At 37.0% G+C, this 16498-nt stretch overlaps 1 protein-coding gene and 1 non-coding gene across 5 annotated transcripts in view; both read right to left on the bottom strand.

Moving 5' to 3' along the window:
* Positions 1-16498, bottom strand: part of ATP8A1 (ATPase phospholipid transporting 8A1) — a 274370-nt gene that overhangs the window by 32391 nt on the left and 225481 nt on the right. For all 4 annotated transcript variants that reach the window (XM_016193274.2, XM_007534775.3, XM_007534776.3 and 1 more), the window contains 4 exons: positions 13676-13754; positions 9024-9085; positions 5496-5552; positions 3321-3428 (listed from right to left, as the gene is read on the bottom strand). In XM_016193274.2, coding sequence (XP_016048760.1) covers positions 3321-3428; positions 5496-5552; positions 9024-9085; positions 13676-13754 — 306 coding nt within the window. The remainder of the gene's footprint in view (positions 1-3320; positions 3429-5495; positions 5553-9023; positions 9086-13675; positions 13755-16498) is intronic.
* Positions 12433-12523, bottom strand: LOC132537974 (small nucleolar RNA SNORD88). The gene has a single exon (XR_009549373.1). It is a non-coding gene; the product is annotated as a small nucleolar RNA SNORD88 (small nucleolar RNA).

The raw sequence follows: 16498 nt of genomic DNA, 5'->3' as shown, positions 1-16498 counted from the left end.
AGTTCAAGTATGGGGGATGGGCTATGGAAGACTAGAACCACCAGATAGTCTACACAGAGAAGGGATGTGGTAAAAGCAGCCCTGTTAGGAAACAGAAAACAGAGATTTCCTCTTCTACACAAATCACTGAAATACCTGCAAGGAGTTAAAGTCCTTTTGGACTTCTGATTTGCAGTCTTCATACCATGGATCCCTCAGAATAACTATGACTAGGAAAGCAGTCACTAAGCCAAAAGACTCTGGGACCAAACATCTAAGTCAAAATCTAATCTTTTTTAGTGGGATGTCAGATGATGCATTAACTTCTCTGTTTCCTCATCTGTAAAAGGGTTAAGGAACAATGTTGCACTGAGTTGAAGACAAGTATATCCTGATGATACTGACTGCCAACATGTTGGGGTCTCCCATCATTTCTTTTCCTCTCACTCATTACTTCCAACCTGCTAGCAAATCCTATTGGTTTTGCTTTTAAACTAAATCCAGAAGCTGACCACTTTTACTACCACTGCCCTCCTGGGCCAAACCACCAATCTCTCTCATCTGGTTGATTCTAATAAACTCCTAAGTGGTTGATAGCTCGGAAAGTCATAACCCTGCAGGGAAGACATAAGTCATAATGACACCTCTCCGATGTCATATAGCTCCTCTGATGGCTCACAGAAAGATGAGAAAGTGAACCATGTGACAACTGTCTTATAAATAATTGTTACCCAAACAATTAGACATTTGTACTCCACACTACAAAAAAAAAAAAAAAAAAAAGTCTCAAGACTCTGTTAGAAGCACAACAGGCTCTCAGTTCCCTTTGCCTGCTATGTATTCCCTTTAGTACTATCTACACATTTCACTTAACTATTCTATTTGATAGCTGTTTCTGGTCACTACAAAAATAACTCAAAAGCTGAATCTTATGCCAGGAAGAGAGTTTGGCCTATAGAGCACAGAACTTGCATGCCTGAGGCCACCGAGGCTGCAGGTTCAACCTCTTACACCACCTCATCCCCAAACTGAGAAATGCTCTGGTTTCTCTTTTTATCTTTCTCAAAGTTAACACATGAATTAATATTTTAAAACAGAATAATGCTACTACACTTTGGGGTAAACTCAGAATCTCTTAGGCAGGAAGCAGTAAACGCAGCCCATCTTTGAGAATTTGAGCGACATTCTCAGTATCTTCTCCCTTTCAGTCCAACGATGTTGTGAAGCTCATTCATGCAGGCACACATCTATCAAAGTACTTTACAAGTGCTACAGTCCTACATAAATTTCAAGTATTTTTTCTTTGAATAACTTAAACAGATTCACATTTTGGACAAGCTAGTCAAACTGACAACGAAATCAATGCACTTTCACATTTTCAATGAAACGCCAGCTCTTTAAATGTTATAAAGTATCAGTAGTAATAAACAAGGAAAAGAACCCGTTAGCACTTCCCACTTTACATGAATTGAAAAGAAATGTGATGCAGCACTGACATTCATTTCACTTTGAATTTAACACAGCATCACCACAAGTCTCAAGAGACAGTATTAAGTTTTGTGTGGGGGCAATACTGGGAATTCTATAGGCAAGGGTAGAATTATATTTGGTTGGCGAAAAGCCAGTCAAATTTCACACTTGTCCTAGAAGTAGGTGGTCAAAAACTCTGTTCTTATAATCAAAGATACTTGTCACAATTGCTTAAACTATTTGGATTTCAAAATGTTTTATTTCGCTCATTCTGAAGGAAAACCAAATTAGAGGAGATAAATGAGGTATGACGAAAAAGGTAATGAGAACTGACCATGGGGAAAAGGAGGTCTAATCGGGTACAACAAATCAAATAGAAACAAAGAACAGAAGCAGATTTTTCAAGTGGCATCACAAGATAGATCTTTGGTGTTTATTTCTTCAGGAAGCTTTATTTTCTTCAAAGAAAAAAAGCACTCAGAAACCAAGGAAAGGAAGAGATGCATTCACAACTCTCTCTTTCTCTCTCTTTCAACATACATGCTGCAATTCTGCTAGCATTCACAGTACATATTTCAAAAGAAGTCTTCATTTTTGGTGGAAGGAAGTACGTGCTGCTTGGTGAGTCTGATTTCACTGTAGTAGTATATAATGCTTCTCAATACATTTAACCACAAATTTTTAAAAATGTGTCTGCATTCTGCTAATTTATAAAAAGCAGGATGCTGTTGGATAAAATTTCATGAAAATGATCTATAAACCAGACTGTCAAAAGTGAACGGTACCCAGGCAGTACTTAGGGCAACAAATACATGGAAACCACTGGAAAGGTTTCCTGTGACTGGGGGTTGAGGGGGGCTGTACTGTAACGGGGGCTCACATTACCTTGATTTGCAAGTTACTGTGAGGTCACAGGAAATCCTGAAATGTTTTCCACATTTTCTTTTATACATTTTATGTCAAATTTCCTGCAATTGAAATCATAAACCTTCCTACTGCTGGAATCTCTTCTGAAGGAAAAGAGATCCTGTGACACTTCCCCATGAACACCTAGTAACTCAATTCCTACCAGTGTAATGAGAAACTGAAAGACAGAGCTGGAAATAGATTATGATAAGGCTGACATGTCAGATGCCTTAACTCCTTCAAAACGAAACTAAGCTGAAGTCATTAAGACAACCCTAAAAATTCAATCAGTGACAGCAGACTTCTATAGAAGAGATAGCAGAAGAAATGAAAGACTGTCTCAAAGACATAAGCGCATCATTTCCCCAAGTCTCTTATGCCAAATATATTTATGGGTTTATGGTTTAATTTTAAAATGGCATCTTCTGTGTGGATATTCTTAAAATGATTCAAGTTCTTTACAGCCATATTTTACTGTCCCAGCTGTTTATGAAAGGGTAAGTCAGATTTAAGTACAATGTCCAAATTTAAAATATTCTTTCAAGATTTACCACTCACAATTGTGGAATTTAAATAAAGAGCTTTTGCGAGCTGGGCAGTAGCATATCCAGTTAAGCGCATCATCAAGCACAATGGCCTGGGTTTGAATCCTCACTCCTCACTGGCAGGGGGGATGCTTCATGAGTGGTGAAGCAGGTATACACGTGTCTATTTCTCTCTCCCTCTCTTCCTTTTTTTTATTTCTCTCTGTCCTATTTAAAAAAAAAAAAAACAACGGTCGCCAGGAGCTATGTATTTTTAGTGCTGACACCAAGCCCCAGTGATAACCCTGGTGGTAATTAAAATAATAGTTATTTTACATTGTTAAGTACAGTTTAGTATAAATTCAAGCCAAACAATTAAGATTTATTAATGATCACCTACTTTTAAGGATTGTTAAAGCAAGAGTTAACAGGATACATTACCTCTCCTGACATGTCAGGGGCCATTGGAACAGCAGGCCACAGGCATGAGTAGATTCCAAAAAATACCACCCAGAGTGCAATGCTGCCCCAGATCGCTATGTGGCTGAACTGTGAAGAAAGGGAAAAGGAGTCAGAGGACAGTTTAGGTTGCCCGATGACATAAACACTAGTGAAGCATTTGCAAATGTTCTTACATTTTTTTTTTACTATACCCATAAAATATTATCTGCAGCAATTCTACACAAGTGTGAGTGCATAGGTGTGTATATTTTAACTGGATTCCTCATTAAGTGTTAATATCCTTTACAGCACTTAATAATGCTTGTAGTTCTGACACTTAGAACTGGTCTGTCACTCAGTTGTTCAAAAAAAAAAATGATCCAGTTGATCAAAAAAGATGATACTGTGTCCTTTGTGATAAAATGGATGGAACAGGACTGAGTGGTGGTGCACCTGGTTGAGCGCACATGTTCCAAGGTGCAAGGACCCAGGTTTGACACCCCCCATCTCCACCTGCAGGGGGAAAGCTTCACAAGTGGCAAAATAGGGCTGCAGGTGTCTCTGTCTCGCTATCTATCTCTTGATTTCTGATGTCTCTACCCCATAAATAAATGAAGATAATAAGCCAAAACCCAAACAAAACAAAGTAGATGGACCTGGAGGTGATTATGCTTATCAAAATAAGTAAAGAGATGAAAGACAACTACCAGATAGTTTTACTCATATGTGGAACATGAACTTGCCAAAAAAAAAAAAATCCAAACAAAACAAGTAAACAAGCTGTAAGACTTGTGAGAACAATGGTGGCTATTTTTGGGAGGTGGGAGGGTGGAGATACGGAAATTTGGTGGTGAGTATGGTGTGGAACTATCCATTGTAATTCTATAATCTTATAACAAACTATTAATAATAAATAGAATAATTTAAAAATGATGCAATCATCTCTTTTGCCTCATTTTGGATGGAGCTTGAAGAAACCATGTTAACTAAGATATGCCATAAAGAGAAGGTTGAACACTGAATAATCTCACTCATAGGCAGAGTTTAAAGGGAAAACACACGGTAAAACTTGGACTGGGATTGGTGTATTACACCAAAGGGAAGGACTCTGGGGAAGGAAGGCTGGGAAGAATTTGGTGGTGGTGGCTGGGAGTTTAAGGTATTGGTTGTATGATAGTGGAGGGGGACCTTAGTTGAGGGTGAGAGTGTTTTACAGATACTTATCACAGGAAGAAGAGAAATTGTATCCATGTATCAACAATTGTACTGTAAACCATTAGCCTCCTAATAAAATAATAAAAAAGATGTTCAACACTTTGCTAATACTCTCTATATATCCTAGCTGTCAGATCCAAACTCTCTCTCTCTCTCTCTTTATATATATATATCAATATATATATATTCAGATCCAAACACTCTCCCTCTCTCTCTCTCTCTATATATATATGTATATATATATATATAAAATCTTTATTTATTTATTGGAATTAGACAGTCAGAAATTGAGAAGGAAAGGGGAAATAGAGGGGAAGAGATACAGTGAGTCACCTGTAGCACTACTTTACCACTCAAAGCTTTCCCCTGTAGGCAGGAACTGGGGACTCAAACCTGGGTCCTTATGCATGATAACATATGCACTCAACCAGGTGTGCCACCACCCGGTCCCCAGATCCAAACTTCTTGTGCTAATCTTTCCCTTGAGCATCAAATTTCTTTTTGTCTTATTTATTTTTTTGACTGGGTTTTTCTCTACCTGGAAATAAATATACTTCAAAACAAGTATATTCAATAAAACTTAAAACAGTTCAGGTTGACTATTTACAAATGAATGAAGATAAATATTTTGGAAATTATACTGGTCTTCATAATCATTTTCAAGAGGATTTTATGATGTGATACACCCTACTAAGAGGAGATTTAGTCAATAAGTTTGAATAGATTTATTGAAAACCTCCCTCTTTCCTGGGGTATTCAATACACAACAACACATCAAAGGCTCTGAGAAGTTTTGTGGCATTTAAACTTGAGTATGTTTTATTCAGGGTAGGCATATTAGAATCTCCTCTAATTTTCCATAATGAACTATCTGTGGAACTATGGTCCAGGAATACATAGTTAGAATGAATAAAAAGGTAGCGATAACAGATAAGTAAATGTGATCAAAAAGATTCTTACCCATGTCCAATATGATGTCTCCAATCCAGCTTTCAAACACACAGTTATGACCACAAACTAAAACAGAAGGGAAAAATTCTTTAATTTTAGGAATATAATAGTTCATCAAATGACTGAAAGTGAAGCATACAATGTCAGTTCACCTGGGAGCGTGCACACCTGCTTTGCCATTCATGCAACCTAGGTTTCCACAGACTTTGGAGCTAGCAGAATATCCTCAGCTTTCCTTTTATGTCCATCCAACAGCCAGGTGAATCAGCTGGGGGACTGACCGTTATGACTGAATAATCAGACCTGACCATCTTCCAAGCTCTGTCATTCCTCCCTGCCTCTTCTCACCTTCACAAGACGGTCCATCCATGAGGCTCCTTAAGCATGTGCCTACCTCTTTGCTGTACGACTCATAAACAGTCAGGGAGATCATGTCTGCAGTAATATGGACTTTCAAGCTTGCTTTGGTTTTAATATGTATCATCTATACTACCTAATGCCACCACTCTTGGAGTTTTAAAGATAAACTCTAAAGGCAGCATGTGGATATAAAGAAATCTAAACACTAATTGAATAACCTTATTGACTTGAAAACCTGCAGTAAAGAATTTAAGAGTCTGCTATAACTTCTGTGTTTGTGCCACAGACTCAAGAAAACAACAGAATATTAAGAAGGGCAATAAAACAATAAAACTGAAGGAAAAGGGACAAGGAGGAGAAAAAGGGGGAAATTAGAAGAAATAAAAGAAGGACTATTGAAATTAATAGTGACCAAAATCCTATAAAAATTGCTTCTCACTCACTAAGATCAAGTGCACAGTCTGCTAAAGGTAGTGAATCTACATGAAAACTTAATAATGTCACATAAAATCTTCTCCAGTCAAAATTATCTTCTATAATTATACTAATTCTGAAGTTAGGGAAACAATTTTATTAAGCTGTGCTGGGTTCTCCATAGGATGACATAATGGTTGAATGGACTGGCCCAGGAGTCTGTGTTGAGGACTCCATTACTTAATAGCTGTATTATTTAAGGAACAAAGAAACTGGACTGGTGAGACAGTGTACAAGTTATGCAGAAGACTCATGCCAGAATCTCTGAGGTCCCAGGTTCAATAACCAGCACCACCATAAGCCAGAGCTGAGCAGTGCTCTGTGCTCTGGTCTCTGATTCTCTCCCTGTTTTTCTCTCATCATATAAATAATAATAAGAAGAACAAAAAATTTGATTTGATATTCCCTTTCCTTTTTCTGTATATGGGTAGTGATAAAGCTCTCCTTCTTAAAGGGACTGTAGAGTAAAACACCACGAACAATACTTAGATAATACTGCAGTACTATTCACTCATATTTACCAACAGACCTTAAATACTGCTAGTCATCAAGGGCACTCTGGACACTTTTAGTATTTTACAGAGATAAAACTGGGAAGTTTGCCTAGCACTGGTGATTAACGAAGCCTGAAATCTTACTTTCACATACTTCAAAGATTTGCACAGAATACTTGATAGACATTTCCCACTGGGATCATCACGTTAGGTTAATGTGAAGCATTTGAGTTTTTACAGCAGAATTCCTAATAGTGGCTCAGAATTAATAACTACAAATGAGTAACTTCTAAAAATGTAAATGTAAACTTAAGATATATATACTAAGATAGGAGATACAGTCTGACGTAAAATGAAAGGAAAACACCCTCCTAACGCCTGGATCCTTTTAAGTGTCCCTGGGAGATATCCATGATATACACTATAATTAAATTTTAAAGTGACTCAATCAAGTATTTACTTATTTCTGCTTTGACTCATGTTATCAGAGAACAAGTCACCAGTCCTCAGTCATATTTTTTCTTTCTCTTAGTACGTCAGTGGTTTATGTTAATAGAAAAAAATATCCTCTGGTTTTGCCAAAACCCTAGTCCTTCTATTACTTAATATCCTATAATTTAATTATTTAAGGCATTTATATTTTACTATTACACTATAGATTTTTACCAATTGGATTAGCAGCACCAACAGCATGAGAACAGCATGCCACCTGCATTTGGGAGTTCTGGAAAGGGACACATGAGTAGAGAGAAAAACTGGCTGAAGTAAATGACTTATCAGGATACCAGATGTGAGACTCTGGGCCCTGGTATTCAAGTAAGAAAAATGGGTTAAGGGGCCAGACAGTGGTGTGCCTGGTTAAGCACATACATTACAGTGTGCAAGGACCCAGGTTCAAGTCCCTGATCCCCATCTGTAGGGGGAAAGCTTCACTAGTGGTGAAGCACGGCTGTAGGCGTCTCTTTGTCTCTTTCCTTCTCTAGCTCTTCCTCCTCCTCTTTCAATTTCTCTCTGTCTTTATCCAATAATAAATAAAATAAAAAAGATTAAAAACATAAAAAAGAAAAATGTTTTAAGGGCTGGGAGATAAAACACAATGGCTAATCAAAGAGTGTTTCATGCATTAGGCATCAAAGGTACCAGGTTCAATCCCCAGTACAACCATAAGCCAGAGCTAAGCAGTGCTCTGGTATAAATAAATAAAATGTTTAAGATAAAAAGGTCTGAACACCAGTTTTTACTCTTGGCAGGTACAGGTGTGCACTCATCTGTGTACCTCCACAGGCATTTCATATTGAGACAACAAAGCAGGCTTCATGATTTTCATTTTCTTTCTCCTTCCTTCCTCTCTCTCTCTTTCTTTCTTTCTCTCTCTCTCTCTCTCTCTCTCTCTCTTTCTTTCTTCTTTCTTTCTTTCTTTCTTTCTTTCTTTCTTTCTTTCTTTCTTTCTTTCTTTCTTTCTTTCTTTCTTTCTTTCTTTCCTCAGAGCTGGGGTTTCACTGCCATGGGTATGTTTTCATTTAGAGAAAGTCAGAGGGTGGGAGGGAGAGATGGAAAGAAGAAGAGAGGGAAAGAGAGGGAGAGAGGAACTGAAAGGGAGAGAGGGAGAGGTGGGGAGGGAGAGAGAAAGACTACAGAAATGGAGTCTCCTGTAAGGCCATATAGCACCTCCGCTAGGGTGCTGGTGTTTGGAGCTGGGCTGCACACGTGGCAAGACATTCATGCTGCCTGCTAAGCTGTCTGCCTGGCCCAGGTTCTATCCTTTGCATAGCTGAAATAATCTGAAAGAGTGGAGATTTCTCCCTATTTTACTTATCATGAGGTTCTACAATAATTAGTGGCTAAACACCTAAACAATATGGCAACATTTGCTGTAGATTCAAGAAAACAACAGAATATTAACAAGGATAGTAAAATAAAACAGAGAGAAAAGGGACAAGGAAGAAAACAAAGTGAAAACCAGAAGTTATAAAAGAAAGAATATTGAAAACAATAGCAACCAAGTCCTATAAAGGCAATGATCCCAAATGAAAATTTAATAACTATATGTAAAATAACCTCTTAATAGTCAAAACATCTTATTTCATTTTTAAAGAGACATGTAAATAGACCTTAAATCCAAAAATGTACACTTAAATTTGAAAATAAAATGAGCACATCGAAAAGGATTCAATTTGATATGCAAACCAGGCAAATGTGCTGTACTTACAGTGTAAACAAAATTTCCCAACAGCAGATAATCAGAAGTTTTCCCATTTCCAAATACAGTACCTGTGTGAACAGAAGAGAGCTGTGTTATCAAAAGATATACATGAGGTTCGTTTGGAGTTCTTTCAAAGATGAATCAATCAGAAATGCTGAACAAAAGAGGAACCAAAGTCAGAAACAAGGCATTAAAAAAAAAAAAAAAAAAAACACTGTAAGAAGTCTCCTGAATTTGCCTTAATAAAGCTTACAAATTAAAACCAAATTTCTAGTAGTTAACATGAAAAAGTAAACTTGACTTTTAGTCAGTTCTCAGGATTGATAAGATAAAAGAGGGTCAAACTAACTATTCAGTGATACAAAGCTTTAAGTTATCGACAGTAAGAGATGGTTCTTGAAACTCTAAAACATTTGGTTAATAATACAGATGATTTTACTGTTGTAGTAAAATTTTTTTTCTCTCTGCATAAAATTGCCTGCATTGGATCAGAAAGGATTCAGAAATGCAAATCACAGAGAACTGAAAAACACCAATATGATCCTAGGCATATGGTTCTTCGAATGCCTACTGAATTCTGATGCAAATTTAAAACTATTTAGTTATTCAGCAATAACTAACAATCAGTGTGTCTGCAGTTAAAGGAAGTGGTATTTAACCAACAAAGATACCATTATTTGTACAAAAAAAAATCAAATAAAAAGTTGAGTAATTTAATAGTTAACAGTGTTACAAGTCTTAACTCCATGGTGTAACATGACCTGGGAGGTGGTGCTATGACTAAAACATTGTGTTCCTGAGTTCAAGCCCTGGTATTATATATGCCAGAGTGATGCTCTGGTTCTTTCTTCCTCAGGCTCTTCTCTATATCTCATAAATAAGTAAGTCTTAAAAAAAACATATTATGTACAGCATCTTACTCATGTATATAGTCAGTTATTTATTAAAATCCATAATACACAAGGCCAGAATATACTAGGAGAAAGTATGAGAGGAAACATGGAGAGTGCCTCTAGTATGAAGAGAAAAAAGGGTCAGGTGAGGTTTGGAGATACAGAGCAAACCTGGTTCTGTGACTAGTTGTGTTAAGTTGGGTAATTTATAATCAATATATAATGGAACTCAAGTTCTTCACTTAAAAAGATGAAGTTAAGCTACCTATCCTGGGAGGGTTTTGAAGTTAAAATGAAGTTTTTCATGTAAAGTAACAATTATGGTGTCCTGTAATATTACACAAATTCTTAAGTTAGGAAACTGACTTCATGTATCCTTAAAAGGTTTGGAAATTTTCAGATGACTATCATCCTACTTCAAGAACCAAGTAAGTAAGTGGATATTGAGCAATGCATTAGAGAACATATGTATATTTCTTCTGTACTATATCCTTTCAAAAGCTAAAACAAGGGGGCAGGTGGTGGTGCACCTGGTTAAGCACACACATTACAGCACAAGGACCCGGGTTCAAGCACCTGGTCCCTACCTGCAGGTAGGAAGCATTTTCCCCAACAAAAGCCTCAACATTAGAATGTTAAAATACAACTTCTGATATTTGCCATGCATGCTTTTAGAAAAGAAAGCCTATGTTCTTTGCACTGGGTGTATTTGGGTTCCCTGGAGGTACCACAGTCCCCATTTTCAAGCAGCTCTACCGAAGGGGCTAACTTAGGCAGTTTCCCAGGCAAATTCAAAGGAGAACCTACACTCTGATCTGTTCTCCAGGAGCTGGAGTTCCTTGGAAATTCCTTTCAAAGCCAGTCATAGCTAAGGCATTTTAGAAGCTTTTAGGTTTGAGAGACTTTTGATATTAAATTTCTTTTGTCTAGTGTAGAGGGCCAAAATCACAGTTTAATTGATGGACATACACTGTCTTTTATGTATATGTTGATTTTTGTGTTTTGAAAACAAATTTAACCTGGAGAATTTGTCTAAGACTCTTTACTCTTGTACGCTTAAATTTCACTATCATATGACTCCAATAAATGGAAACAATTTAAATGTTCATCAACTGTGGGGGTAGATAGCTTAATGGTTATGCAAAAAGACGACTTTCCTCCTTGAGGCGCCAAAGTCCCACACCAACATAAACCAGAGCTGATCAGTACTCTGGGGAAATATATATATAGTGAGAATAAATGTTCATCAACTGATGAGTAGAGAAACAAAAACATGCCCATACAAGGGGACAGTATTCAGCTGTAAAACTAATAGCTGCTCAAAGGACTAGAAGGAAACTGAAGAAATGGGGACTATTAATGGGTATGGAGTTCAAGGGAAAGAAAAATGTGCTGGTATCGGATACTGGTTCCATTTTCATAATTCTGCAAATAGAGTGAAAACTACTAAATTACACAGTTTTACAGAGTGAATTTTGTGGCTGGTGAGGTAGTTCAGCTGGCAGAGTACAGCACTTGCCTGTGTAAAGCTCCTGGTTCACTCTCTGGCCCTGAATATAATAGCCTCTATATTTTTCCCATATGAAGTAGATAAAATAAATGTTCAAAAACAGAAAGATTTTTTTGCCTCCTGATTTAAAAAGAATTAATTTTATGGTTACAAGTATTATGTCTCAAAAACAGTTAAATCCCATTGTGGTTTTCTTGGCCTACTGGGTCAAATACATATGTATTAGATTTTCTTTTCTTTTTTTGCCTCCAGGGTTATCACAGGGGCTTGGTGCCAGCACTATGAATACACTGCTCCTGGTGGCCATCTTTTCTCTATTTTTTTTTTTTTATTGGATAGGACAGAGAAAAATTGAGAAGGGAGTGGGAGATAGAGAGTGAGAAAGACAGACACCTACAGACTTGCATCACCACTTGCAAAGCATTCCTCCTACAGGTGGGGCGCGGGGCCTCGAACCCAGATCCTTCTGCTTCATGCTATGTGAGCTGAACCAGATGTGCCACCATCTGGCACCCTTAATTAGTTTTCATACCACTTTTATTTACAAGGAAAATGAGAAATGGTACTGGCACAGCAATTAAAGAAAGAAGATTAATGTCTCTGATTGGACATGAATCCACTACCCTTTTAACACCCCATGCTGTGTGCTTTCACTAACTGATTTCCACTTTACTAAGTGACTATGATGAGCTAGCAGTAGCCTATCCTAAGCACTAGGGATACCAGGATGAACTAAACTGACAATCTCTTGCCATTCAAAACAATTTTTTTAATTTTAATTTTTAATTTCGGTGATCTGGTAGGTTCCTGAAGTTGCTCTAGTCCTGCCTTGTTGTGGTCCCAGATGATCTCCTTTCCATTTTTTTTTTTTTTTTTTTGTCCGAGATGAGACTTTAATGTGATGGCCGCACCGCGGTGAGGCCTGGTCTCAGGTGGTGCTGAACGGAGAGAGGGAGAAACATCAGACTCCGAGGGCAGCAACTCCCATCCCTACATGCACCTCTGCAGATCGGGGCCCCTCAGACCCCCGGGTGTCAAAGGTCCCGGGGGGCACCATGTCCTCAGGGGTGGTCAGAGCCCAGTGCTGGACATCACGGGGGCTCCATTTTTTTTTTAAATTTTATTTTAACAAAGCAGAAACATAACACAGAATAAGAAGAAACATCACATCCTGATAGGCAGGTACCATGATGAAGATGTAAGATGATGAGGGGTGGAGCCACAGCATCAGATGGGGATGGTGTCAGTGTTCTGACAGGGTGACAGGTTGACAAGGGAGGCCCTTTCTGAACAGACCTAAGTGGGGAGGAGAGCTAGTGAGAATAACCAAGTGAAGAAGACTGAAATGTGTGGAGGCTGGCAGAAGCACTGTGAGGGACAAAAGTCCATGGATTTCTGAGAAGAGAGCTGGCTGGTCTGATTACAGCTTACAAGGATCACTGTTTGCCTGTGGAGAACAGACTGACTGGAGGGGCAGGACACTCCTTCTATGACTCTCATAAATTCCCAGTTGGCAAGGTATGATCTGCACTTCCAAAGGACAAATCATCTGGTGGAGTGCGTATCATGTGTTTAGTCACTGTTATTTGGGAGCAGAGGCACTAAATGCTCAGTTGCCTCCCTTAGGATCTCACAGTGAGGTATACTCTGGATCCAGAAGCCTCACAGGGATCTTTTTCCTAAAGCGTCTACTTTATCATTTTTATGTCTCTAGGAAATTTTCCATGATCTTATCTCTCAAAACTGACAGAAATAAAATCACCCTTTCAAAACAAACTATGGAAACACACTCCAAGATGAACATAAAAAAACATATTAAAAATCTCATACAAAACATCAGCTCAAGCATACTTGAAAATACTAACATGTTTGATTAGGTTCTATTTAGAAATCTTGATACAAATCCCAAAGGTACAATAAAAAGACTGAGTAATAATATATTAGCACCATTGTCTTCAAACTATATATCAACAGAGGAAAATAAAAAAAGAGTCCTAAAATTTAACTCTATAAGTTTGGAAAAATGTGAGAAGTAGGGAAGGAAGGCTTTGCATATATTAAATCACTTTGCTCCCAAAGGAATAGTAAAAATCTTTAACGTGTGTACAGCTTTTGGTTGCATGTACTTTAGATTAAGGGAAATGTCATAAAATGAAACACTGGAGCAAATTTTTATAACATATTGACAATGAGTTATTATTCTAAAAAAGAGTAAAAAAAAGTCATCTCTTAGCATTCATATCCTTTCTACTTACCATACTGAAGGGCTTTTAGTGGAAACCAAAACAGAATAACTGAGTGGAAGAGGCCATTTAAACAATGAACCCAGAAAACCTGAGGGAAAACAAAAATCCATGAGAACCATTTGTGATAAACTAGCTCTGTGAACCCTGACCTTTCTTTTTATCTGTGAGCTAGATTCACAAAATGTGTTTCTGTCGGGCCACCACTGTGAATTAATAGAACTGACAGACACTTTCTGCCTCCTAGACCTTCATGGGTCATTTATTTATTTTTATGTTTCTCAAAATGTTTTTTCAGCTTCACTGAAATGTTCTCTACTTTTAAAGATTATGTATGAAAAGTTTAAACTTGTGTCTGAAAAAGAAAATACAATAAAAAATATGTAGATCCTGAAATTCGCTAAGTGGGACTATTTTCCTAATGCCAGAATATACATTTGAAGGAATTACACAAGTCATGAAATATCTTTCTCTTTCTCATGTACAATAAAGTAAACTTTTCAATGGGAAGAATATAATGTACTCTCTCAATACACGTGCATTACTGAAAACAGCAGTTATAATATTTAAATTGCTAAATTCCGGAAAGCAATGCCACTTTGACAGATTTTATAAAAGGCGCTGACAATTTTTAACACCTGTCAACACCACACTTCATACAATTATAACATCATTTAATAGTTATTACTTTCTATGCCCATTGTGTTTTAAGAACAAGAGAGCAAGTATCACTGGTACTTTCTTTGTAGAATGGCTGTGAAAGATTAAATTATAGAAAAACTGTTTAGAATTCTTATGGCTCTTTGAGCAGTTGCAGTTTTGTCATTTTAAGTGCTTCCTGCAAACAAAGCTTATGTTAGCTATATAAAATTGGCATGTATTAATAGTTTTAAGCTGTTCAAACAACAGAAATTAAGTTGCCTGCCTCCCCAAATTTTCCACTGTGATCTCAATCTCCTTTGTTAGTTCATGCAGCCACACTGGATTGTATGATCCAATTTACGCTCCAATACATTACACATTTGAACTTGTGTTACTCATTAACCTTTGTCTCTTCTCCACACTATGTCATTACCACAAGTTTTTATTTGACAGAAAGCACAGGTGGGTGCAAGAAAAATTAGTTCTACTTTTCCATTTTCCTGACCAATACTTATTGTCACATGCTAATCCTTTAACCCCTGTCATGACCTCAGAACCTTTGACCCTTTTTACCATAACAAATGTAATCATCATCATTCAGGGCAACAATGCTTCTACACTGGGACCCACAGCTACTGCTGTGTATACAACTATGCATTTTGTAGTCATTTGTCCCTGAATTTTAAAATACTTAGAATTTAGACAAATAATTCCTACTGTAATTATTAGAAAAAAATTCATATGCCTCTTAAAATGTGATTGGGGATTTATGTATATATAGATATTCAAATGGATACAGAGGTTTCATAATCTGTTCGAGTTTATTTGATGATTTCTTTTCCTCAGTGCATGAGCTTTGCAGATAATGAAATACTTTGGAGCAACAAAAGATTAGAATAGCAAAAGCAGATGCTTCCATATTAAACTAAATACTACCTTTGGTACGGGCACAAAACTGTCCATACTGCTAAATACAAAGAGTACGAAACACTATGACTTTTGGTAATACCATGAGGATTAATTTATGTTTATAAGCAAGAATATCATGGTCAAGTGGCTGGGAATTTAGCTCTGGAGAGAGCACTGCTGGAGAGCTAGTCATGGCAGACAGGAACCTATGGTTAAGGTTGATAAAACTGTCAAGGTCACTGAGAATTATTGTTGGTATGCTAGTAGGTCTAGACATTTCTTTAGCTTTCAGATTATGTTTTCAGGGAAACAAAAATTCCTGGTGCATTATATTTATCCTCTTATAATAGGTTGTGAAAAACATAACAAAATGGTGGAATTTAATATAAACTGGACATGTAAATGCATTTAAAAAATTCCCCCAAAGAAAAGAATAGAAATTACACATGCTGTCAAGTTGCCTGTGTAGGCACAGTTGGACATGTGTGCTCAATGTATTCATGAAAACCTAGTTGTTATCTGGCTAGAAATTTAGCACTGTTATTTATAATATGAGATTCGAGGCAGTGAAATCACTTTTACCAAAGTATACTGAGAATTAATGCCATGAGAGTTTTATGAGTTAATCATACTAAAAATGTCCTAGGTTAACCTTCTTAAATTCAAAACACTGAATTTTAGTTAAATGTAAATTTTAGTAGCATGCTATAAATGTGTCCTATGTTACACAGGAAAACACTCTGTGAAGATGTATTATTTTTATTACTCTTATTATAATTTCAAAATGTCTACCTTGACTGTCATAAACTTAAGAAAAAATTCCCTTCCTTACAGTGAACAGAAACTGGAGTTGCTAATAATTATTATTGGAACCCAACACCTGCAGGGATAAATATACTTTCAGGGGCACGAACTAGGCAGAAAAGGAGGTATTTTTGGATTAGCATAAATAATGTTCACAAGAGAGGACAATTGTCTATGACATGTTATAACACATATAAACAGAGAATGACTTTTCCATAAAGTGTTGGATATTTTCTCTTGTTTTAAAATTTTTCTGGCTTGGAAATATTGAATATTGTGACCAAATGCTGTTACTCAGAAACTTTCACTTTAATGCTCAATACAACTTAAGATTTTTAAAAAATTTTATTATATTTATTTATTTTCCCTTTTGTTGCCCTTGTTTTTATTGTTGCTGTTGTTATTGATGTCTTGTTGTTGGATAGGACAGAGAGAAATGGAGAGTGGAGGGGAAGACAGAGGGGGGGAGAGAAAGACAGA

Source organism: Erinaceus europaeus, chromosome 3, assembly GCF_950295315.1.
Source record: "Erinaceus europaeus chromosome 3, mEriEur2.1, whole genome shotgun sequence".
Taxonomy (NCBI): domain Eukaryota; kingdom Metazoa; phylum Chordata; class Mammalia; order Eulipotyphla; family Erinaceidae; genus Erinaceus; species Erinaceus europaeus.
The sequence above is the reverse complement of the archived record's forward strand: the minus strand, read 5'-3'. Positions and strand labels throughout refer to the sequence as shown.